General features: G+C 37.0%; 1 protein-coding gene across 1 annotated transcript in view; it reads left to right on the forward strand.

Moving 5' to 3' along the window:
- The window catches only part of LOC115215364 (ADP-ribosylation factor-like protein 15), a 190,495-nt gene extending 166,169 nt beyond the window's left edge, over nucleotides 1-24,326 (forward strand). The window contains exon 5 of the mRNA XM_029784513.2: nucleotides 23,682-24,326. Coding sequence (XP_029640373.1) covers nucleotides 23,682-23,831 — 150 coding nt within the window. The 3' untranslated portion in view covers nucleotides 23,832-24,326. The remainder of the gene's footprint in view (nucleotides 1-23,681) is intronic.
- Nucleotides 24,327-27,777: the final 3,451 nt, after the last annotated feature.

Raw genomic sequence — 27,777 nt, forward strand, 5'->3', positions numbered from 1 at the left:
TACATCTATTCTTGACACATTCTTAGACACATGAATGTGAAAACAACTTTCATTGTTAGAGTTTGGTTCAGTGAACAAGTTCTCCCTACAGAATTTGTGTGTAAACATCAAATATAATTCAAAAGACATCAGTAGTCCTCAGATACTGGTGTTTTGGCTTGATTTAGTATATTCAGTGACAGATACTGTACCAGACATTTGGAGCTAAACAAGAATGTGTTATAAATACATGTACTGGTCACTGTTTTGATCCTTGATGTTTTGCATACACATAAGTTAATCTCATTTTGTATTGAGAACTTTCTGGAAAATTCTTGCTTAGTAAACATGTTTTTGGCACTGCACCCACTCCTTGATTAAGGTCAAGTTTTCATTGGTTTGCTCTCAAATTCTATGTCACTGTTCCCAAGGCCCCTGTGTTAACTTTTCTTGTTCCAGCTTTTGAAGATTTCATACTTCAAGCTAGCATTCTTTTATTCTTCTATTCTTATACTTGTTTCAGTCATTTGGATGCGGCCATTCTGGAGCACCACCTTGAATGGTTTTAGTTGAACAAACTGACCCCAGGACTTTTCTTTTAAGTCTAGTACTTATTCTGTCAGGCTCTTTTGCCAAAGTGCTAAGTTACGAGGAAGTAAGCACTCCAACACCTGTTGTCAAGTGGTGATGGGAGGGGGGGGGGCAAATACAGACACACACACACAGACACATACATGGTGGGGTTCTTTCATTTTCCGTCTACCAAATCCTCTCATAAGGTTTTGGTTGGCCTGAGTCTATAATAGAAGACACCCAAGGTGCCATACAATGGGACTGAACCCAGAACCATGTGGTTGGGAAGCAAGCTTCTTACCACACAGCCATGCCCTTTTCTTTAAACTCTAGTATCAAATGGGCATGCTACATCAATTCAAATGCATAACTTCTTTTCAATGATTACAATATCCAGTTTGTGGTGTTACAATCATCTTTCAGTTTGTATAAGAAAATCCCATAACAACCTCACTTCCATAATTTCCAAGTGTTTTCCTTTCTATTGCTCTTTTTTCTGTGCATGCGAAACCAAATTTCTCACAAAAGTTCCAGGGAATTATTGCAGCAACCTTATCATGCCTACACTTTTCGCATTCATTCTGAGCTAACTATGGACATTACAACACAAAGTCTCATCTAAATCATCACACATTCTACATTTGATTGAACACTCCTGCTCATCTGTCATTCTATTGATCCAGTTTACCCTTTGTGCCTGATACTGTGATGTGAAAATCATTCCTTTGGTCTCTGTCTTCAGTATTCCTTTCTTTAATCATAACCAGCTGTTCTTGTTATCCCGTATCTATTTCCTTTATTGGGAAAACACTGAGTGAAACTCTTTTCCTTCAAAATATCATTTCCTCTTTTCTACATTTTCTCTTTTTGAGCTCCATTTAGGGTTAATTGAAACTGCTTTAACTGTGAAGTCCCAAGATATGCTCTTAGCTCCCCGAGGACATATTACATGCATTATTGTACTTGCTGCTTTTGTTGTTATAGCATTAAGTATCTTTATTGAATACATTTAGTAGAAGGTTATGCTTTTATAGAACAGCTGAAGTAGATTGATTTGATCCGAAATATGTTACTGGTCATTGCTTAACTATTTTGATACCAACCAAACTGAACTAAAACTGTCTCTGAGTCTACGGTACAAAATTATTTGATTAAAAAATGCTCATAATTTAATTAAAACCTTTCAGAATTTTCATGCAAGAACCTTTAGTTAAGTTATGTTTAAACACTAGATTAATTATAAAAAAAATTAAATTACTTTATTAGATGCCTTAAAATTGTTGATTAATTGTACAATTAATTGGAAAGCACAGTCAATGGTTTTCATCAGAAATATGTTCAAGAAAGGGTTAATCATTCTTGGAAAGATGAAAAGATTTGCTAACTCCCAGAATTTGAGGTTAAAATATAAAAAACAATACTGAATACTATAAAGTATTGCATCTAGTGTTCTACTGTTTCAGTTGCTCTGCTATATTTTCAGTGATTATAATGGTTTCTTACATAAGAACAGCACAAGGTCACAAATTTTAGTGATGGGTTATATTAATTATATCAACCCTAATACTTGGCAGATACTTTATTCTATTGACCTTAGAGAGATGAATGATAAAGTTATCTTTGGTGAGGTTTTATCAATTCCAGAAAGAAAACTCAAGGAGAGAGTCACTGCTTGGCTACTTGTCTAAATTTCAGGGCTTTTTACCTATAATAGAAAGGATTATTATTATTATTTTATTGTCTTTACACAGCTTCTAATGTTGGAGATGTACTATGGTGTCAGCTGTTCACTACCAGTGAACTAAGGTAACACTCCTTATTTTTCAAGCACCATCCTGAGCATTTGAACAGTTCCAACCAGTATTGTTTTCTGCAGGTGTTCCACCCTTATTTTAGCTCCTATTTGTTCCATGTACTCAAGATTTTTACTCACTGTTCCCAGGGCTCCGACAATTATTGACACTACTACCACCTTTTTCAGCGACCACAACTGCTTAACCTCTCAAGCCAACCTGTTATATCTATCGACTTTTCTTTCTTCTTTATTGCACATCTTGTTCTCAGCTGGGCATGCAGTATCTATGACCCAGCATCGTTTGCTTTCTTTCTCTTTATTATTATTATTATTATTATTATTATTATTGAGTGAGAGAGCAGTGCATGCCATCAAAGTGATGGCATGTAGTAGTGCCAATTATTATTATCATCATCATCATCATTATTATTATTGTTATTATTACTATTATTATTGTATTTTATATTGGCATAATGTCACAGAAATGCAGGAGAATGGTGTTAAAGCAATCTGATAATACGACAAATAATTGTTTTATTAACTCCCCCTCCTCCTCCTCTTTCTCTTTTTGCATGGATGATGGAAAATGAAGTCAGAAACAACTGTGGATGTAGGACGTAAAAAGCATGACATTAAATAACTAGATACTTACCGTAAAACATTTAGACTAATGTTCTATAATTCATTATATCCCACCATCTTTTAAATACAAAAAGTATAACAACAACAAAAAATAGTTATAGTAATAGCAATTTGTAAATGTTATTACTAACATAAATCTTGTCAATTATTGAGAAAAAAATTCTCTCATATCATCTCTTAAATTTTTCATTAAAAAATGAGTTGCCAATTAATAATTTTAGAGTATATTTCGAATTTTATTGCATTTAATGTAAAGTTAATGTAAATTAGGTTCTTATATTATGTTTATACTTTTTCATCTTAATTTACACATGACCTTATGTATAATTATTGTATATTTCTAGCTAAAAAAAAAAAGAAAACCTACAAAATATTAAAAATAAACTGAAGTAAAAAAAATGACTCACAATTTAAAGGCAAAATATTCAATACATAATTGCAGTGTGGATGTAGGTATTTAAAAAATAATGACTCTCGTAAAACAAGTTACATTTCCTTCTGTACAGTATTTAACCTTGTGTGCATGTGTGTACACATATATACACACACACACACATATATATATATATATATATATATATATATATATAATATATATATATATATAATATATATATATATTAATGTATGTATGTATATATCTGTTATCATTGTTTCATCATTGCTTAATGCTGACTTTTTAATGCTTGCATGGGTCAGATGGGACCTGCTAGGGTGGATTTTCTACAGCCGGATATCCTTCATGTTGCCAACTCACACTTGTTTCCAAGCAAGGTAATATTTCCCCATGGCCAGACATGTTTCTCACAGAAGACTGGAAATGATTAACCTTGCCTGTATGACATCATGTGATGTCTAGATGAGGATGAACCCCTCCCACACATGCACACACATTTATACACACACACACACCCATACACATATATATCATGAGGCTTTCTTTAAAGATGAATGGAAGGATCTATATGAGTTGTGTGAGAGCTGCAATGCTGTGTGGGAGTGAGACATGGTGTCTGAGGGAGAGAGAAATGGTAATTTTCAGAAGGACTGAGAGAGCAATGGTGAGAGAAATGTGTGGGGGTGAAGCTGTTTGCTAAGAGGAGGACTGAGGATTTGATGGGAATGCTGGGGTTGGAGGAATCGGTAGAATGGTTGGAAAGGGTGAATGGAGTGCAGTGGAATGGGCATGTGTTGAGGAGCGTGATTGCATTTGAGGTAAATGGAGCGTGAAAGCAAGGTAGACCAAGTAAAAGGGGGAGGAGACAGGTAGAGGAGGAGATTGGGAGGGTTCGTTTGAAAAAGGAGGATGCAAGATGGCGAGATGGTGTAAGGGCAGTTACTATGGTAATGAGCTAGATCCAGCCACCCTTGTTAATGGGGACAAAACCCAGATTTAAAACACTGGATGATGATGATGATGATGATGATGATATATGTGTGTATATATATATGTTTATATATATATATATAATAATTTCTTAAGTAACCAGAAGTTGGATTTAGTATTAAGCATTATTAAAGAATAATACTAAATCCATTTTCTGGTTACTTAAGAAATTATTATTATTATCTTTGCTAACACTGCGGAGTTCCTGAAGTAGATCCATTGGAAATATACCCTGACTGCAGATAACACCAGGTAGCTCAAACTGTGCCAGTGTCCTACTCAACACTTCAACACACTAATTGACATATACCCATTAGTCCAAAATATTAAATATGTATGTATGTCTGTATATATATATATATATATATATATATACACACTTACACATATATACTCTCACATATACATTTATATTTATATCATCATCATTTAACGTCCGCTTTCCATGCTAGCATGGGTTGGACGGTTCAACTGGGGTCTGGGGAGCCCGAAAGCTGCACCAGTCCAGTCAGATCTGGCAGTGTTTCTACAGCTGGATGCCCTTCCTAACGCCAACCACTCCGAGAGTGTAGTGGGTGATTTTATGTGCCACCGACACAGGTGCCAGACGAGGCTGACAAACGGCCACGCTCGGATGGTGTTTTTATGTGCCACCGACACAGGTGCCAGACGAGGCTGGCAGACGGCCACGCTCGGATGGTGTTTTTATGTGCCACCGACACAGTGCCAGACGAGGCTGGCAGACGGCCACGCTCGGATGGTGTTTTTATGTGCCACCGACACAGGTGCCAGATGAGGCTGGCAAACGGCCACGATCGGATGGTGCTTGTTACGTGCCCACAGCACGGAGGCCAGTCGATGCGGTACTGGCTACGGCCACGTTCGGATGGTTTTCTTATGTGCCACGTGCCACCGGCACTGGTACCACTAAGATACAAATTCCATTGATGTTCATCTATTTTGATTTGTTTTGATTTGATTTGATTTGATTTTCACTTGCCTCAACAGGTCTTCACAAGTGTCACAAGAAGGAAGGTATGCACAGGTGGACTGACTACGTCCCAGGTAGGGACCATGGGTTATGGCCTGACTAGTCTTGCCGGGTCTTCGGATGGTGTTTTTATGTGCCACCGACACAGGTGCTAGATGAGGCTGGCGAACGGCCACGATCGGATGGTGTTTGTCATGTGCCCACCGCACTGACTACGGCACTGATGGATTTCTTGTGTGCCACAGGCACTGGTACCACAAGATACAAATTCCATTGATGTTCATCTATTTTGTCTATTTTGATTTGATTTGATTTGATTTTCACTTGCCTCAACCGGTCTTCACAAGTGTCACAAGAAGGAAGGAAGGTATGCACAGGTGGACTGACTAGTCTTGCCGGGTCTTCGGAAGGTGTTTTTATGTGCCACCGACACAGGTGCCAGATGAGGCTGGCGAACGGCCATGATCGGATGGTGTTTGTTACGTGCCCACAGCACGGAGGCCGGTCGATGCGGAACTGGCAACGGCCACGTTCGGATGGTTCTCATGTGTGCCACTGGCACTGGTACCACAAAGTGTGTGCCACCGGCACTGGTACCACAAAGTGTGTGCCACCGGCACTGGTACCACAAAGATACAGATTCCACTGATGTTCATCTATTTTGATTTGTTTTGATTTGATTTTCACTTGCCTCAACAGGTCTTCACAAGTGTCACAAGAAGGAAGGTATGCACAGGTGGACTGACTACGTCCCAGGTAGGGGCCATGGGTTATGGCCTGACTAGTCTTGCCGGGTCTTCGGATGGTGTTTTTATGTGCCACCGACACAGGTGCTAGATGAGGCTGGCGAACGGCCACGATCGGATGGCCAGTGATGCGGTACTGACTACGGCCACGTTCGGATGGATTCTTGTGTGCCACAAGCGGTACTGACTACGGCCACGTTCGGATGGATTCTTGTGTGCCACCGGCACTGGTACCACAAGCGGTACTGACTACGGCCACGTTCGGATGGATTCTTGTGTGCCACTGGCACTGGTACCACAAGGATACAAATTCCATTGATGTTCATCTATTTTGATTTGTTTTGATTTGATTTGATTTTCACTTGCCTCAGCAGGTCTTCACAAGTCGGAAGGTATGTACAGGTGGACTGACTACGTCCCAGGTAGGGCCCACGGGTTATGACCTGACTAGTCTTGCCGGGTCTTCGGATGGTGTTTTTATGTGCCACCATGTTCCCACAGCACGGAGGCCAGTCGATGCGGTACTGGCTACGGCCACGTTCGGATGGTTTTCTTGTGTGCCACAGGCACTGGTACCACAAAGATACAAATTCCATTGATGTTCATCTATTTTGATTGATTTTCACTTGCCTCAGCAGGTCTTCACAAGTGTCACAAGAAGGAAGGTATGCACAGGTGGATCGACTACGTCCCAGGTAGGGGCCACGGGATATGGCCTGACTAGTCCTGCCGGGTCCTCTCATGCACAGCACACTTCCATAGGACTCGGTCTTCAGTCATTTCCTTGGTGAGACCTAAAGTTCGAAGGTCGTGCTTCACCACCTCGTCCCAGGTTTTCCTGGGTCTGCCTCTTCCACAGGTTCCCTCAACTGCTAGGTTGTAGCACTTTTGCACACAACTATCTTCAGCCATTCTCGTCACATGACCATACCAGCGCAGCCGTCTCTCTTGCACACCACAACTGACACTTCTTAGGTTCAACTTTTCTCTCAAAGTACTTACACTCTGACGATTATGAACACTGACATTACACATCCATCGGAGCATACTGGCTTCATTTCTTGCAAGCTTACGCATATCCTCAGCTGTCACGGCCCATGTTTCACTACCATGTAGCATGGCTGTACGTACACACGCATCATATAGTCTGCCTTTTACTCTTAGCGAGAGACCTTTTGTCACCAGCAGGGGTAAGAGCTCTCTAAACTTTGCCCAGGCTATTCTTACTCTAGCAGTTACACTTTCAGCACACCCACCCCCGCTACTGACTTGGTCTCCTAGGTAGCGGAAGCTATCAACTACTTCTAGTTTGTCTCCCTGGAACGTGGTAGAAGTTGGACTCTGCACATTTCCAGTGTTTATTTCTCCTGAGCATCTGCCACAGACAAAAACTATTTTCTTAGTTAGCCTTCCTTTGACATTGCTGCACCTCTTATGTGTCCATAGCTTACACTTGGTGCACCTTATAGAGTTTCTACCTACACCTTTTTTACAGATCGAGCAGGGCCATCTACCTGAAGTCATTTGTGGTTGGTCCACCTTCCTACTTATTAGGACTTTGGTTTTGGCTAGGTTGATTCTAAGGCCCTTCGATTCTAATCCTTGTTTCCACACCTGAAACTTCTCCTCCAGTTCTGATAGTGACTCAGCAATTAGAGCAAGGTCATCAGCATATAGGAGCTCCCAGGGGCATCCTGTCTTAAATTCTTCCGTTATTGCCTGGAGGACTATGATAAATAGGAGGGGGCTGAGGACTGAACCTTGGTGGACCCCAACCTCTACCCGGAATTCTTCACTGTACTCGTTGCCAACCCTCACCTTACTAGCTGCGTCTCTGTACATGGCTCGCACAGCTCTCACTAACCATTCATCTATCCCTAGTTTCCTCATTGACCACCAGATAAGGGATCGGGGGACCCTGTCAAAGGCTTTCTCTAAGTCAACAAAAGCCAGGTACAAGGGCTTACCTTTGGCTAGGTATTTCTCCTGCAGCTGTCTTACCAGGAATATAGACAGATATAGATATATATGTAAGTCATCAACAATGATAATGATGACTTACATACATATCTATAACTGTCTGTTTATCTATCTCTTTATCTGCTTAAAAGATATATATATATATATATATATATATATATACACACATGCATGTATGTATACCTGTATACATGTATATATACTTAGATATATCCACACATTAAAACCCACATTTTTTTCCCATTGAGGGCTTGTATGCTCCAATAATTAGACCATTTTCTTTAGACAATACATGGTGAACACTAATAATCTTAAAGCTTATAAGCATTATTATTATTACTATTATCATTATTTACAGAATTTTCACTTGTCACTATTTCTACATTTAACACAGAATATGCACGTTTTTTTGTTTATATAATACTATGGAATCATTGTTCTTAAATCTAAAGAGAAGAAGTTGGTGAGTAGGTTGATGTAATTGGTAGCATACTTATAATGAATATAAGAGGTGTGGGTTTGATTACCATATGTACTAAACTCATTTTTTTTCTGTTGAGGACTTATATGCCCCAATGTTGGACTATTTTCTTTAGTCATTACATGGTGAATGCTTATAAGCTTAAAGCTTATAATTATTATTATTTACAGAATTACCCCCAAACTTCACTGATTTTGTTGTGTAACGTGGGTTATTTCGCTTTCCTGGAGGCTTTCTAACAAATTTTTACTTATTAGAAAGTGAAATGACCCATGTTACATGATGGAAGCAGTGATGTTTGGGGGCAAGAATCTGATGTTTTAGGGATACATAAAAAGTGATGGTTCAAGAAAGTTGGTTAAAATTGACAGTAATTTGAATAGTGCCAAATACATCCAGTTGCTGAAGGACAATTTGATACCAGACTTGGATGAAGGTGAGATCTTTCAGCATGATGGAGCTCCATGCCACAGATCACATGCAGCACAGCAGAGTCTGACTGATGAAGGTGTTACTGTATTGGAACATTGGCCAGATCAGAGCCATGACTTAAATATCATTGAGCAAATGTGGAAAGAACGAAAGAGAAGTGTTTGTCAGAAGAATCCACTCAATCTTGAAGAGTTGCAGGAGCTCAGCCACAGAGAATGTCATCTCATACCTGTGAAGATAGTGAAAGATGTGTATGCATCTCTTCCTAGGTACATTAGAGCAATCATTCAAGCTAAGGAAAGCCACATGAAATATTAACAATGTACAGTAACTTTTTGAAATGAACATTATGTAATAAATTTTTATTATCGACATTTTTCTATCTTAAAACTGTATCTTGATTGGTTTATGCGAGGTGGCTGAAAACTTTTGCACAGCCACCTTTTGTGGTCATCTTGCATCTTCCCCTCTCATTCATAACACCTACTACAAAATTTAATGATTAGGTATGGAAATGACTCCAACAGGGCCAATGTTTCATCTGTAAAAAACACAATGTGAAACAACATCCACTTATAAGTTGGCAATTAGCAGAAATTTACAATAGTTTAAAGTAGCCAAAGACAGTTGCACGATACTGTATATATATATATATATATATATATATATATATATATATATATATGTGTGTGTGTGTGTGTGTGTATGTATGTATATACGAGAGACAGAGAGAGATAGTTATGCAAATAAACAAATAAAACTGCTTGGGGTAGATATACAAAATATACATACATATCTACATGTAAATGGAGAGAAAGCAAAAACTAGAAATTTTCAGATGATGAATATTCAAGTATAAATATCATCACCATCATCATCGTTTAATGTCTGTCTTCCTTGCTGGCATGGGTGGCATGGTTTGTCAGGGGCTGGTCAGGCAGAAGCCTGCACCAGACTTCTGTAACTGTTTTGGCAGGATTTTTATGCCTAGATGCCACTCGCATGGAAGGCGGACATTAAATGATAATGATGATGATGATGATGATGATGATGATGTTGATGATGATGCCCTCCCTTTATTAATAGACCAAACTTACACAGAGTACAAAGACACAGAAAATTTAAGGGGAGAGGGTATGGTGTCACAGGTTCAACAGCTGTTTCTGGGAACTCAGAGTTATTTCATGATGATAGCAGATGTAGTTCACAATAATATGCAACCAGTAATGGTAGCCTATAAACATTGGGTAAATGTCTTCAGGGTGGAGAGATAAAAATCTAACCTCGGTTAGACTTTCTTTAGTTTCTTTCTGCAAAATGCACTGACAAATAATTTTGGTCAACCTGGTGCTATAGGACATGAAAATTTCCCAAAGTGCCTCATAATAAGACTGAACTTGAGATTGTGTAGTTAGGACATGATCTTTTTAACCAAACAGCCAAGCCAGGCGCAAACACACACACAGACACACGCACAAAATTAAAACTAAGATAATTTTATAATTTTTTTCCTTTCTTTTCCCTAGTTTTCTTCCATTTCTTGCTCCTAATTTTTTCTTTATCTTTCTTCGAATTACTTTTCTCTGTTTTTATTTGACAGAAAACATAACAGTTACAACTCTATATCTCTCTAAAATGTATGCACCAGCTACTCTGCTTTCCTTTCTATGAAAATTTTGTGAAACAGGTTTTTTTTTTTTATGTCACTGTTCTTATGTTCTTTACTCAAGACAGACAACATTAATACGAAGCAAAAATTTTAATTTAAGCTAATTTTTTTCATTTTTTTGTTTTTGCCTCACTCAATTTTTTTCCCCTTATCTTACTATAAATTATTAATCTTTTTTTTTTTATCTGATTTGAAACTTAGCTGTTGCAAGTATACTTCTCTTTGACATGTGTGTACACGCGGCTTTGTTACAACCTCTGTGCAATGGCCTATTGCACCCTCACTGCTACATTTTCCTCTGTTCACTGCCCTCTGTTAACTGTCTTCTGTCTGTGTACATATATATATATATATACCTATTCATAAGCAAACACACACATGTATGTATGTATGTATATATATATCTGTCTATCTCTCTCTCTCTCTCTCTCTATATATATATATATATATGATGATATACATATATTATTTATATATATATATATATATATATATATATACAAGGTGTCTATATACGTATTACCTTTGCAATTTCAAAAGTTTAGTAAAAAATTTAAAATGTGGATAACTCAGCAGAATTTATTGGAAAACAAACAAAGTTTTGTTAGAAACATAAGAACACTTCTGTGTGGGCACGCAACACATCTAGATGAGATGATACAATACAATAAATTGAGGACGTTGTAAAGATAATTTATGAACACCCTGTAACACAGATACACACACATATGCATGTGTGTGTCTGTGTGTAGTTGATATGCTATCTTTCCAATCCTGTGGTCTCATTTTCTATCTCACTGTGCTGCAGTCTTATATTACCCCGGGCCAACAAAAGCCTTATCAATGGATTCGGTAAATAAAAATTGAAAGTAGCTCAATAGACACATGTACACACATATACACATGTATGTATATGTATATGTATATATATGTATATAAATATTATACCTGTGTGTGTGTGTTGTGTATGTACATCGGTGCCACTGGCAATATGAAATCCAGTGTACAGTGTACTCAATATCAGGTCTTTGGTGACTAAATCAGCTTCTCTATTAGGAACACCTGTTGACATGGGTTTTGCTAGAAATCCTATAAAAGAAATACAGGACTTATAAAATGGCAGAGGAATCTACCATGAGGTGAATGACTATATAAGAAAGCACACTTTTTTCGTTCTCAATGGTAATATCATTTCCAGTGTCTAACTGCATTTTTACTCTTATATTTTTAATTTTTACTTTTACAAATTATCTCTTTGTTATATTACCATTTTCTTTCGGTGACATACTGTTTGTTCCTTTTTCTTTGTTCCAACATTTTTTCATCTTGGTTTCACAGTGCATTTTCATTGTGTCCAATTTTTCCATAATGGAAGCATTTCTCTTTCTTAAATGGATAGTTTTTCCTCAGGTGTAGACCTCCAAATGCAAAACATGGGATTTTTTCCTGATTCTTGTCCTGTTAGTACTGTATTTTAGTACACGCTTGATATCTATTCTGCCTATTTCACACTTGTTTCACTTGGGTGCAATCTTTATGCTCAATTTTCACTGTCTTGTCTTAAATTTACTATTCTTTCACACTCTTCTGACACTTGTTGTAAGGTTACAGCTTGGTTTTATTCCAGCTTAGCGAGACTTCTTGTTCTTACTTCCGTATCTTTCTCTGCAGTTAGTCCCTGAGTAAATATCAGGCACTTGGACTGCTTGAACTTTTCACATTCCCTGTTAACTCTACCTGTATATGTGATGTACTCCTCCTCCTCCTCCTCCTCCTCATTCTTTTCTAGGTTCAAACAATTCCAATGTGTATTGAACAGTGAGCTTTTCTCACTAAAAATTTTACACAGTATGTCTATTGAATCTTTAAAGTTTATGTCAGAAGGTTTTCTCAGGAGTCTGTAATTGTTGTAACACTCATGCTCTCCTGCTGCCAGTTTTCGTAATATTAAATGTGTTTTTATATCGTCGTCCCAGTCTTTGCACTCTTTATTGAAGATTTGTTTGTATCTTCTATAGTAAGCCACGAAGGTAACTCCTTCATCTGGTTCATACTTAAACTCTGTTATTGAGTTCACAACATAATCTTGTGAGAACATTTTTTCATTATTTCCTGACGACTTACTATTCATTAATTGCAGCATTTGTTGCTGTAATAGAAATTGTTGTTGTTGTTGCCTCTGCTGTTCTGCTTGCAGTTGTAGCTGCTGCTATTGTTGTTCTTTCAGTTATTGTTGTTACTGTTTTTGCAACTTGAGCAAACCAACCAACAAATTTTTCATAATTTTATGATTCTTTTTTTTCCTTGTGAGTTTGTTAATTCCTCATCACCACTGTTGTAATCCCTAATGTCAGATTGTTATAATGCTCACTCTGGTATAGCAGTGTAGTTAGTAAGACCAGTAAAAACATGACTATCTAGGACTGTCTACTTTGTACTCTCTTCTAATACTGACCGATGTCAGCTTATCTGTAGTGACTAGGACATACCACTTGTGACACGGGAGGGGTGTATCATTATTACTATTATCCCCATAACACAAATCTACTCATAAGGTTTTGGCTGGCCCAAGACTATGAGGGAATAGTAGAAGATACTTGCGCAAGGTACCATGCAGTGGGACTAAACCTAGAACCATGTGGTTGGGAAGCAAGCTTCTTACTGTACACACAGCCACACCTGCATATTATAAATATGTATATATATATGTATATATATATATATATATGACAGGCTTCTTTCAGTCTCTGTCTATAAATCCATTCACAAGGCTTTGTCAGCCCGAGGCTATTGTAGAAGACACTTGCCCAAATGTGTTACACCGTCTGATCTTGGAATCATGTGGTTGAAAAGCAAACTTCTTACCACACAGCCACACCTGTGCATGATTTCCTTAACCACATAGCCATAGTCTAACTTTTGGCATGTATACAATAGAGAAATATTGATAATACAGTAAACCACCTACATATCAGTTGAATGTCCAGTATCATATCAAATCAATTGAGGCTCTTTAATAATAAAGAATGAAATCTTTATCACATGTCTGCCATCAGGAATGGCTTGTAGATATATTTCACAAGTCATGTGACCAGCAATGCTTTATTATTATTATTATTATTATCATCATCATCATCATCATCATCATCATCATCATCATCATCATTATTATTATTATTATTATTATTATTATGCTAAAGATTAATGGAGTTAAACATCTAAATTTTTATCACTGTGATTTTTAAATGTTTTTTTTTTCTATTTTTGTTGATATTCTTTGCAAAATTTAAGGTCAAACAACTATGGTTCTGACCTTTCCCACAATATATTTGGCAATTGTTCCAAATGAAAGGAAACGTTACTGCAAGTTACAAGTAACATAAATTGTACCTTTTCTCTCTTTCTCTCCCTCCTTCTTCACCTTCTGTCTCTCTTTCCGTTTCTCGTTTTTCTCTCTCTCTCTCTCTCTCTCTCTACTTCTCTCTCGCTCTCTCTCTCTCTCTCTGACTTTCTTCCGAATAGTTTCCATGTAAATTTAGATCTGGCAAGCCACCTATTGGAATCAATGCATGTCTTCATATATCTTGATTTATATACATTGAAATTCCTGAAAACTTAACACGGCAATAAATCTTTTATTTTCTTTAACAATTAGACATATTTTTATTTATAAACCAAAATAGAAAATAGAGTTGGCAAAATTCAATGCAAATTTTAATGCAATTTAAAAATGATTTCTTTCATTGGTTTACAAGTGAAAATTTGTAAAAGATCATTATATTCATTGAACTGACTCCAGTATATATATGTCAGGTATTATTTCATTGAACCTGGAAGAAGATAAAGAAGAAGAAGAAGAAGCCGGAAAGATAATGATAACCCTAACAGAATTTAGTATCTAAATTTAGATGGATGCATTGAAATGCTGTCAAAACATTTGGTCTGCCATATCTGTCCAACACCACTGCTGCCACCCCACCCCCATCATTGCCACCATCACCACTGCTGCCACCACCACTGCTGCCAACACCACCACCACCGCCGCTGCCACCACCACCACCGCTGCTGCCACCACCTCCACTGCCACCACCACCACCACGCTGCCACCAAACCACTGCCACCACCACAACCACCACCACCATTAGTAGTCCAGTCATTGCACCATCCACAATTCAATTACAGTAACAGAAGCCATTGAAGGTACTTCCACGTGGTCACTCAGCAATGTTAGAAAATGCAGCCAAGTCACATCACAGACCACTTGGACTATTGGAGAAGCAGACATTGGATAATGTAGCCATAGATACACCATGCTATCAGAATAGTTTGCAACAATTATCAGTCTAATTATTTTGTGTGCTTCTCCACATACTCTAGAGAGGGAATACTCTAAATGGCTGGCATTGCCCTTCGCACATGTCATGAATACGAAACCTCTTAAGTGTTAACCAAACACCCAATTAACTCTATGACATCTAAATTATCAATATACAGAAATATCTGTTTATTGATTTTTTTTTTACTGTTTAATTAAGGGTGTAGATTGTTTGTAAAATTTTTCTTGCTCACAAATATGTAGTCATATCTACTCTCACACATAAGTACACATAAACATATGCATGAACATACGTATACACACACCATGCACACTCACACTCATGCAAAAACACATACACACACACGTAGATGGTATGTGCTTCCTGGACAAGCTGACAGTAAGAGAGAGAGATCTGCAGCTTGAATGAAAGGAAGCAGTGTAGATAGGCTGGCAGAGATGACATAATACAGAGGGATTGAAGGATAAGAAGATGCATAGATAGATGGCTACATAGATAAATGAATAGATGGACGGACGAACAGACAGAGAGATAGATAGATTGAGAGAGAGAGGGAAGGAGGGAGAGACAGAGAGATATATGAATATACATAGAGAGAAAGGGTGCAGAAGATTGTTATAGTAGTTAGAACAAAACTAAATGTTTGAGAAAATTTGGTTGTGTGTGTTGGCAATCATCAGTGGAAGGAATGGGCACAAACAATCATTTGTGGTCATTCCTTACATTCATGATTGCTGAAGTACATAACCAATTATATATATATATATATATATAGAAATTAAATATAAAATATAAATTACAAAGTGGGACAAGAACGCAAAAACACACAAAGAGACGACACGAAAAAAACAGACGGGTCACTCGAAGCCTCTAATCTTCAGTCGGAACCGGATCATCTTAGCAATTTCGGCTGTTTAATCTCGATATCACTCCGAACCGGCCAGCCCCAATGAAAAACTAAGCCACAGGCATTAGATTTCTTGGAAAGAGGATCGAATGTATACGAAACAAAGACAGGGTGCCACACAAATATAAATACAAGAAACAAAAAATAGAAATAAAAAACAAGAATGGTAAGCAGGACAAAAACAATTTAAAACTTATCTTGGCTGGCGTATTTGAAAAATGCCTTTGCGGCAAAACGATATATGTATATGTATATATATATATATATATATATATATATAGAGAGAGAGAGAGAGAGAGAGAGAGAAATGGTAAGGCAACAAAAGAATGATATTATGTAAATAGAGGAATTTATCTGTAAATATATGTGACAATTATTCGGTAGCCATAATAAGAGAAATTTTACTGATGGCCGGATAACTGAAGAGATGGTGGCGTGGATTTTCACCCCGACATCTGAAACTCAGAGTTTTATCATGGCTACTGAATAATTATCATATATTATATTTACAGATATATATACTCTTTACTCTTTTACTTGTTTCAGTCATTTGACTGCGGCCATGCTGGAGCACCGCCTTTAGTCGAGCAAATCGACCCCGGGACTTATTCTTTTGTAAGCCCAGTACTTATTCTATCGGTCTCTTTTGCCGAACCGCTAAGTGACGGGGACGTAAACACACCAGCATTGGTTGTCAAGCAATGCTAGGGGGACAAACCCAAACATATACACACACACCCATACATATATATACATATATACGACAGGCTTCTTTCAGTTTCCATCTACCAAATCCACTCACAAGGCTTTGGTCGGCCCGGGGCTATAGCAGAAGACACTTGCCCAAGATGCCACGCAGTGGGACTGAACCCGGAACCATGTGGCTGGTTAGCAAGCTACTTACCACACAGCCACTCCTGCGCCTATATATATATATAAAATAGTAAATAAAAGAAACAAGGAACAAGGAACAAACACAAAATGACAACAATGCAAGTATGTGGTATATGTAAAGTATTAGCTGATGCTCAAGGAAGAAAAGAAAGGTGGTTTTATGTTTTGAGCAAAGCTCTTCTTCAGAAACAGAAGACAGAGGAAAATCCAATTGAAAAGGAAGATGCAGGAAACCAAATCGCCAATGATTCACATGTGGTTACATATATATATATAGCTACATATACAGATACACTGCCAGATATTAGAATTGTTTGCAGGCAATAATGTTGTTCAGTCTTAAAGAATCCTTGGAGTTTGTCCCAAATTTAAATTTAAATTTTGCTGTTCTCTGATGATGAAAGTGTAATATTCGAAGCGTTCAGAATTATTATCAATATGTATTATGTACACAGAGTTTTTCAGTATTACCTCTATTGTTGTTGTTTACCCCCAAATCAACCGTAATCAGTCACTGCTATAATTAAAAACATCCCTTGGGTGACTACCCCATCACTTCATATACCCAGCACCACATTGCCCTGCATAGCCTTTCAATTTCAAGACAATATGTGTACTGTGAGGGAGATTTGGTTGCTATTTCACAAAAATTGAATTACTGCATGGAGTTTGTTGGCCTTTAAATAAGATTGGAGGATGTCATAATTGGTAGAGTACAGTATTTGTCCCTTTATGTTTGATTTCAAATCCTGGAATCAATTCTATTTATACTCATTCTACTTGGGTCAAAAAAATAAGTACCAGTAATATATAGGTATTTATTCAGCAACTCCTTATGGATTAGTGACATTATGCTAATGTATATAAGAAACCAATACAATTTCTGCATGATCTCTATAAGTCTGTTTGAACATAAATAATCAAAGCTACCTAACAATAATATTTCTAGTAATGAAACAGCCTCTATGTTATTACTTGAGTTGCTAGAAATGACAGCTAAATCTCTATCAGATAACACTCTACCATCTTAAAAAAAAAAAGAAATGAAGGTTTTATTAACACTGGCACAGGCATGGCTGTGTGGTAAGAAGCTTGCTTCCCAACCACATGGTTCTGGGTTCAGTTCCACTGCATGGCACATTGGACAAGTGTCTTCTATCAAAACCTCAGACCAACAAAAGCCTTGCAAGTGGTTTCAGTCGAGGGAAACTGAAAGAAGCCTGTTGTGTGTGTGTGTGTGTGTTTGTTTGTGTCTGTGTTTATCCATCACCACCACCACTTGACAACCGGTGTTGGTTTGTTTGTGTCCTCATAACTTAGCAGTTTAGCAAAAATGGCTGATAGAATAAATAACAGGCTTAAAATACAAAGTACTGGGATTGGTTCATTCAACTAAAATTCTTCAAAGTAGTGCTCCAACATGACCACAGTCTAATGACTGAAAATAAGTACAATAATAATAATAATAATAATAATAATAATAACAATGATAATGATAATGATAATAAAAGACAAAATGGCAATATTTTAAATGCATTGATTATAGGTCTGTTCATAAGGGCTGATGTGGGGACCCATGGAACATACTTCTCCTATGTAGTTTCTCAACATGCTAAAGATAGCCAAATTGCATTCAGACTTCAGTTTTAAAAATGGATATACATATTGGGTAACATAGTTCTAGTTGCACTATGTCTGAGTAAAATACAGGATGGACCATAGCTGGAACATATTTAACAGGATGGTCTGTGTCTGGTCTGGAACTAAATAGAGCTGCTACAGCAGGGGCGTATCTGGGACTAAGCAACAACAAAACATTTTAATAAGTAGCCTGTCACTAAATAATACAGATATGCTTGTAGTTCATGCAGGAAATCATAATTCATGACCTGTTAACCAGTTTCAATTGACTCTGACAGGAAACCGTTTTCAAACTTAGATTATTCTGTTCTTGAGTGAGATTAGGATTAGAATTAGTTTAGCTCTTCATTATCATAGGTGTGGACATAGCTGTGTGATCAAGAAATTAGTTTTGCAATCAAGTGGTTCTAGGTTCAATCACATTGTGTTGCACTTTTGGCCTGTGTTTTCTATTGGCCTCAATTAAATCCAAGCATTGTAAATGAAGCTGGGTAGAGAGAAATGCATGTAAAACACATAGGCAATTCCTCAGTCTTAAACCAAAGCATGAAATTTTTTAAAAATCTTTGTCATATAACACTGTGTAACAAAAAATTTATTCATTTTCTGTTTGTCATTGGTCAGTGAATGTTATTTCCAATTTGCTTCTGTCTAGAAATCAAAGGAAATGACTACTATTCCCTTCAAACTTTGCTTTTGTGACCTGGACATCAATGTTTTGAAACTGACCTATTTTCCATTACATTTCAGACAGATTCAGCATTGAGTTGCTGAAGCAGAAATATCATTATAGCAAATATTTGGCTCAATGTCACAGATTTGTTTGTCAGTTGCTTGATCTTAACCAGACCTAGTGGCTGACACAATATGTGCATCTCTAATCATGAACAGGAGGAATGGGAGAGCATCATAGCCATGTGTTGAGAGGGATTCTTTGGGGTTTGAATAAATGTAACAAAAGCAAAGTTTGAAGAAAATATTAACCAGTTTCCATACTTTCTAAGGGTGAGCAAATAGGAAATAACAGTTGCTACCCAAGGACAAAAATCATGTTGCACAGGGTAATTTGAAATAAAGTACATATAGCATGTATGCAGAGCATCTTTAGAAGCGTTGATGGTCCCTGGGCAAATTATTGCACTGGGCCCTATAGTATTTATGTATTGACAACAAACTACAATATGCGTAGGTCTGAACTGGGCTCCGAGACTTGTGGGGTCCCTGGACAACTGTCCAGCATGCCCATATCTGTAGATGGCTCTGCATGTTTGTATTCTTTTTTGAGCTGTATCATCATCATCATCATCATCATCATCAACATTTAATGTACTCTTTTCTAAGCTTGCATGGATCAGGTGAAATTTGTTGTGGTAGGCTTTCTGTGGCTGGATGCCCTTCCTGTTGCCAACCCTCTCTGATTTCCAAGTAAGATAATATATATCTCCAATGCCTGACATGTTCTTTTATTGAAGACTGCAAGCAAACAACATTGCTTGTTTGATGGTGATGCTCATTTACAACGATCACATGATATCAGAGCAAGGGTACTCCCACCTAAAACATATAACTCTCATCTCTCTCTCTCTTTATATATATATATATATATATCTTAGATAATAAAACAAATAGTTTATTCCTGTAGCTTGATCCCTTTTGAAATTTTCACAGAAATTTCAATGAGTTTCACAGGATCAATGGTAATATACGTGTAAATGTTTGGTGAAGATCATAACAAATGTGCATGATTGAAGGTTCAGTTATATTGATTACTATCTATCCCTGTGAATCTCTTTGAAATTTCTTTGAACATTTGAACATTTGATCACTTAAACTTGTTTTTCCAATTTTTGCCTTGTAACTTTAAACTCTCCTAAACCCTTTATTTATTTATTTATTTATTTGTACCATTGATAAGCAAAAAAATCGAACTGGTTTTATATTTGAGTAAATTTATTACAAAATTTAAAAACGACTACATGGTTTGAGATTCAGGTGCATTTTCAAACCCCAAAACAAATTATCCTTTATTTTTTCCTGTGGGCAAATACACTTCTCTCCATATATATATATATATTATATATATATATATATATATATATATATGTGTGTGTGTGTGTGTGTATATGTATATAAAGAAACACATACACACACACCACACACACACACACACACATATATATATATATATATATATACATACACACACATACACACACACACAATGGCTTACTTTAGTTGCCATCTACCAGAACCCATTCAAAAGGCTTTGGTGGCCAGAGGCTATAGTAGAAGACACTTCCAAAAGTGTGTGCATGTGTGGTGGGCACTATGTCAAAAACGATAGAGGAGTAGGGGCCAAAACCGGATGTGGTTCCTCCTGATGATGTCTTTAGCCACTGGATCCTATAAAGGAGCTGTTGAGGTAGCGAACCAGGAAACATGGTTGGAATTCCTAGTGTAATGGATACCTATTTTTAGTGTAATGAATTTATTCCATTGCCCAATTCAATTTCATTGTCTGGGCTTTAAATACAATTAGTAGTTAATTCACTCTGTCGCAAACACTCAAACAAGGTGCCTTGTCTGAACATAATTTGATATTCTTGATGTTCTTCTTCCTATCATAGCAACCCTTAAGTAATGCCTACTTCAAATCGTTTTTCCCAAAAGTCTTGGAAACCCCTTTAAAAGATCAGTACCACTTCTATCTTTATATTATTAGACCATTAAAAGGAAAATAACATTTCTTCTATCTCTGTCCCCTTGTTCAATCACTAGTTGTTTTTTTGTTTTTTTTGTGAGCCCTAAGATTCATAAGGCCATTTACCCAGCTTCCATGGCATAGAAATGACTGAGACCACAACATTTTTCTGAAAAGGATACTGGCCTGTTGCTGAGTTCAGGGCCTGCAATTTTGAAGGAAGGAGACAAGTCGATTACATCAACCTCAGAACTTGATTGATACTTTGTTTTATCAACCCTGAAGGAATGGAAAGCAAAGTTGACTTCAGTGCAATTTGAACTCAGAACAACTCTGAGCACCTTTTCAAACTCCATCTGTCTAACACCTGTGGACATGTTTACAAAGTCAGAAAACAGCACAGCTCCCATGACTTTCGGAAACATTTTTTAACGCTAAGAGTTGCTGAAGCATGGAACAAACTGCTGGCATCAGTTGTTAGTTGTCGGAGCACTGCATCCTTCAGAACTTCCATGCTTCCTGGGATTCACCAACACTACACCTGATTTTCTCCCCTCCATACACATGCAAGCATGTATCTGACTCATACACTGTTCGCTTTCCAGACATTTGTACATTACTGCATAAGCTTTATATGCACCTTTGACAAGTTGTGGTGCACCTGAGCACTGTATACGATAATTTCCTTCTTCTTCTTCTTCTTCTTCTTCTTCTTCTTCTTCTTCTTCTTCTTCTTCTTCTTCTTCTTCTTCTTCTTCTTCTTCTTCTTCTTCTTCTTCTTCTTCTTCTTCTTCTTCTTCTTCTTCTTCTTCTTCTTCTTCTTATTATTATTATTATTATTATTATTATGATAATCATAATAATAATAATAATGATAATAATAATAATAATGATAATAATAATAATAAGCAACCAGAAGAAATGCCAATAAGCATTTTTGCCTGACATGCTATTCACTCTGCCAGCTCACTCACTGCCTTGTTGAGCAAGTGAGTTTGATGGTTTGTGTATGATACACTTTAGCATCAGTGATAAAATATGAACTTGTAATTCTTTGGTGTAAAGGAATTGTCCTCTATCTTTTCAACTGGATCCTTGTGGCTCTGCTTGGAATTGTGTGAAGTCAGTTTATTTGTTTCTTACTTGTTCCAGTTATTGGACAGTGGCCATGCTGGGGCGCTGCTTTGAAAGATCAATCCTGGTACTTATCTTTTAAGTTTGGTACTTATTCTATCGGTCACTTTTTGCTGAACTGCTAAGTTTTGGGGAGATAAACAAACCAGTACCAGTTGTAAGTCAGTGAATGGAAGGAAACAAACACAATGCCATGCACATATACACATACACAGCTAGATAGACAGACAGACAGATAGATAGATAGACAGATAGATAGATAAATAGATAGACAGATAGATAGATAGATAGACAGACAGACAGACAGATAGATAGACAGACAGATATATTTCTTTATTAGCCACACAGGGCTGAACACAGAGGGAGCAAATTACAAGGTAGAGCTTTTCTTTGGGGGGGGGGGGAGAAAAAAGTGGGGCAGGTTTTCGATCAAAAGGGATCGTAAAAAAGAAAGTAAAAAGATGATAAACAGACAGATAGATAGATAGATAGATATATAAATAGATAGATAAACAGGGAGATAAAGAGAGAGAGAGAGACAGGCAGACAGATGTATAGACAGATAGAATGATAGATACTATCCAATGTGTCTCTCACTTTTCAAAATGGATGGGGTGTAACTTGAGAGCGATATCACTGCTATTTCTAGCAGGGTGAGCTAGAAGTATGTAGAGGCATCCCTGTTGGTTCAACAACCATTTTCTATCCTAAGCATAGGTAGTTGGGATTTTATAATTTCTAGTTTTGCACATTATTCGAGCATCTGTGTTTTTACAGTTGGATGCTTTCACACTGCAAATCAGTCAAGTGTGAAATAGAATTGGGATTTATTGTCTGTTAGGGAGATCATGGAAGATGACAACAACAACAATGCTGTTTTCCAATAGCATCAACCAGTGTTGTCAGTGCATTCATTATTCACCTGTGCTTCGTATGGTATATTATAATGTTTGTACGTATATATACACACACACACACACACACATATATATAAACACATACATATAAATATATATATATATATATAAGCCTGTGTATGTATGTATATATATATAAACATGTGCTTACATATATACGCATATATGTACATATGTACACACACATATATATACATTCATATATGTATATATATAAACATGCACTTACATATATACACATATGTACATATGTACACACACACACACACATATATATATATATATATATATATATATATATATATATAAACATGCACTTACATATATGTACATATATACACACACATATATACATTCATATATATATATATATATATATACCCCCACACACCCACACACACAAATGAATGTATATTTAATTTGTGTCAGATTTTTTTTTAATGCTCATATATTTACCTTTTTTTGTTACTTGCAGCTGAAGCAGATATTTGATTGGCCGATAATATCAACCAATCGTCAATGCATCATTCACCCCAGCTCCATCAAGAATACAGACACCATTGAACAAGGTTTCAAAAAACTATGTGGAAAATTGCAGATAAATGCATCTAGTCCAGGAAAATAAGTAATGAAGTCATGAAAGTGTCTTAAAAATTGTAATTTTTCTCCACATTGGGGCAAGAATATGTATTTATTTATTTGTGTTCATTATTGTCATTGGACGCAGTATCCAATATTTGATTAATTCACCAGATTTAATCAGTTTCTGTATCAGAATTTGATTAATCCATCATGCATCTTATCACTCAATATATTCATTGGAAAAAATTTTATGCTCCTTGTAAGCGTATGTCTCTGACCTGATTTTCATTCCCAGTTATACTCATCTCACTTCACATTCATCACTAATGCCTTGAATGTCACACAATTCTAATTTCTTCCGTCTTTTTAAAAGTAAGGCTGTGGGCCTACATAAAAAAAAAATCATTATTCATTTATTCCACTAACCTCACAATCTATGAAAATTTTATTGTTGTATCTTGGGTGAGTCATAATTCCAATAATAAACACATGCATTGGTTCTATTTCACTTTATTTGTCAATTGGTTAACTGACTAATTAACCACTCAGTCATTTGATTGATTGATTTACTAAATGATTAATCAAACAATTGATTAGTTAATTGATGAAATAATGAACTGACTGATGAATAAATAATAAAGAAGTGAAATACGACCAGTGAGTGTGTGTGTGTGTGTCCTATGTAACATGTGTTTATTACTGGCATAATGACCCTCCCAAAATGCTATAAAAAATGCTTCAACTGATGAGTTCACATCAAAAATCTTGCAAACCAAATACAAAAATGACATTTTTATTTATTTATCTATTATTTTTTTTTCATTCTTCTTAAAATATTTAATATTTTCATTAAAATTCCTGGATGGGTGATTTGGCAGAAATAGTATGCAAACACTCTATGTGCTTTAGTTATAACTACTTGAGTGTCTTAATTTAATGAGGGTTGATGTTGATTTTTTCCATCTCAGTAATTCCCATCCCAACCAACAGATTATTTTATATATAACACAGGACTGTTCCTCCACATAGTACCTATTTACATTGATGTGGTCTGAGCTATATGAAAATTTATTGTTTTTACTATGGGTTTACCATTGCCCTGATAATAAGATATGAATAGTCAATCCTTTGGCTGGTGGACTAACAAACTTATTACGACCATCTGTAGCAAACAATAGATCTATATTTGGAGCAATAGGTACATCATGCTCGGAATGGTCAGTGGCAAGAGAGGAAGAGGCCGACTATGAACCCGCTGGCGTGACACCATCAAGAGTGATACCGGAATGGACATAGCCAATCTGAAAGAAGCGGCCCAGGATAGAACTGACTGGAGGACACTGATCCATCAAGTAACCAAGAGTCGACTTCGACTGAGCGGATAAAGAAGAAGGTACATGACTTAACATCTAGTCATTTCCTTGAGTACATGAGAGTTGATATGGGAGTACAAAGGGCTTAGCAGTTAGGGTATTCAGCTTATGATCATAAAGCGATGAGTTCAATTCCCGGCAATGCATTATGTCCTTAAGCAAAACACTTTACTTCACATTGCCCCAGTCCACTCAGCTGTTCCTGTATTTCATAGGTCCACCCTTGTCACACTCTGTGTCATGCTGAATCTCCCTTAGAACTACATTAAGGGTACATGTGTCTGTGCAATGCTCAGCCACTTGCACGTTAATTTCATGAGCAGGCTGTTCCGTTAATCAGATCAACTGGAACACATGTCGTAACCAATGGAGTGTCAGTTTTTTTTTTGTTTTTTTTTATGGAACTACACAACTGCACAAGCTATCAACTGCAGTTTTATATCTAATGCATTATCATGAATAGTATTTTACTTCAAAATCCCTTATAATCCTTCCTCTCCATAAATATCCCTCTTCATCTTTCTGTTTAACTTAGCTGTAATAAGACCCACAGTATAGTTTAAAGTAGTTTATACATAATGATCATCACTGCTATAATTTACATAGAGTAATTATCGCTACTATTGTTACATAAAATATTCATTGTCACTTTCATCATCATCATCATCATCATCATTCTATTATTCTATTAAGTTGAGCAATCCGATCCCAGGACTTATTCTGTGTAAGCCTAGTACTTATTATATTGGTCTCTCTTGCCGAACTGCTAAATGACGGGGACGTAAACACACCAGCATTAGTTGTCAAGCAATGTTGGAGGGACAAACACAGACACAGACATATACATACACACACACACACAAACACACACACACATATACGACAGGCTTCTTTCAGTTCCCGTCTACCAAATCCACTCACAAGGCTTTGGTTGGTCCGTGGCTATAGTAGAAAACACTTGCCCAAGATGTCACACAATGGGACTGGACCCGGAACCATGTGGTTGGTAAGCAAGCTACTTACCCCACAGCCACTCCTGTGCCTCATTATCATCATATAATGTTCACCTTTTCAATGCTTGCATAGGTCAGACAATTTGTTGAGGTAGATTTTCTACAACTGGATGTCCTTCCTGTTGCCAACCTTCACCTGTTTCCAAGTAAGGTAATATTTCTCCATGGCCTGACATGTTTTTAAGGAAGACTGGAAATGAACCACATTGTATACTGGTGATACTCACTTACAATCATCACATAATATCAAAACACACAGACATACACACAGTCATACACACACACACATACACACACATAAGTACACAAATTCACTCACGAGGTCTTGTTCTACCTGGGACTATAGCAGATGACACTTGCTCAATGGGCTGCACAGTGGGACTGAACCCAAGACCTCATGGTTATAACTTACACATTTTAGTCATTACATTTAATTATAATCATTATTACATCTGATGACTACTATATCACTGCAAAACTGTACAGCCTGATATGGTTAGGCTGATGGACTCATAATTGTGAGGATTTGATTCACAGACTGAGAAACACACTGATTTCTTAGGCAAGGTACTTCATTTTACATTATCCCAATCCAATCCACTCAGCTAAAAATGTATTATGTCAGCTGCTGAGTTGCTCCTTTACAGATTATTGGGCCATATTATTACAAATGCAAGATGTCAGTGACCCTTGATGGCTATGGAAGGTAAGTCATCATAGCTATAGTTATATATATATACTAGTTACTCTAGCCATAGTTATTTTTAGTAACTTGAGTATGACTTTAAATTACATCTAATCATCGGGCCCTAGTTTTGAGGAGTGTGGACCCACCTCTTAGCCACTATTGTTCCCATCTCTATTCAGACTTAGTGTAGTAACTACTGCCAAGGTCCCATCTATGGGTTAACTAGCATGTCGTGGAAGAAGGTCACAGACACCCTAGCAGATCCTGGGCAGATGAGGTCCTTCAGCTCTTTAGCTGCTTACCTAAGAGAAGGTAACTCTATACAAATCTCTCTTCTTTTCTACTCTAGGCACAAGGCCCAAAATTTTTTGGGAGGGAGCCAGTCGATTAGATCGACCCCAGTTCGCAATTGGTACTTAATTTATCGACCCTGAAAAGATGAAAGACAAAGTCAACCTTGGCGGAGTTTGAACTCAGAACATAATGACATACAAAATACCTATTTCTTTACTACCCACAAGGGGTTAAACACAGAGAGGACAAACAAGGACAAACAAACAGATTAAGCCGATTATATCGACCCCAGTGCATAACTGGTACTTACTTAATTGACCCTGAAAGGATAAAAGGCAAAGTTGACTGTGGCGAAATTTGAACTCAGAACGTAACGACATACAAAATACTAGTAAGCATTTCGCCCGGCATGCAAACCATACCAACTATAATGATATTCATTGGACAGATTGTTCAGCAAACCAAGATACCAGTACCAACATTGTCACACTTTCTTCATACGTCCAGTGGCGATGAGGAGAGAAGAGATGGGAACAAGTACAGGATGCTACTGCAAGTCTCCAGCTTTGATCCTACACACAAACGGCCATAGGGTAATGGTCTGCAATCCTACGATGTGCA

The sequence above is a fragment of the Octopus sinensis genome, linkage group LG9 (assembly GCF_006345805.1).
Source record: "Octopus sinensis linkage group LG9, ASM634580v1, whole genome shotgun sequence".
Classification (NCBI taxonomy): domain Eukaryota; kingdom Metazoa; phylum Mollusca; class Cephalopoda; order Octopoda; family Octopodidae; genus Octopus; species Octopus sinensis.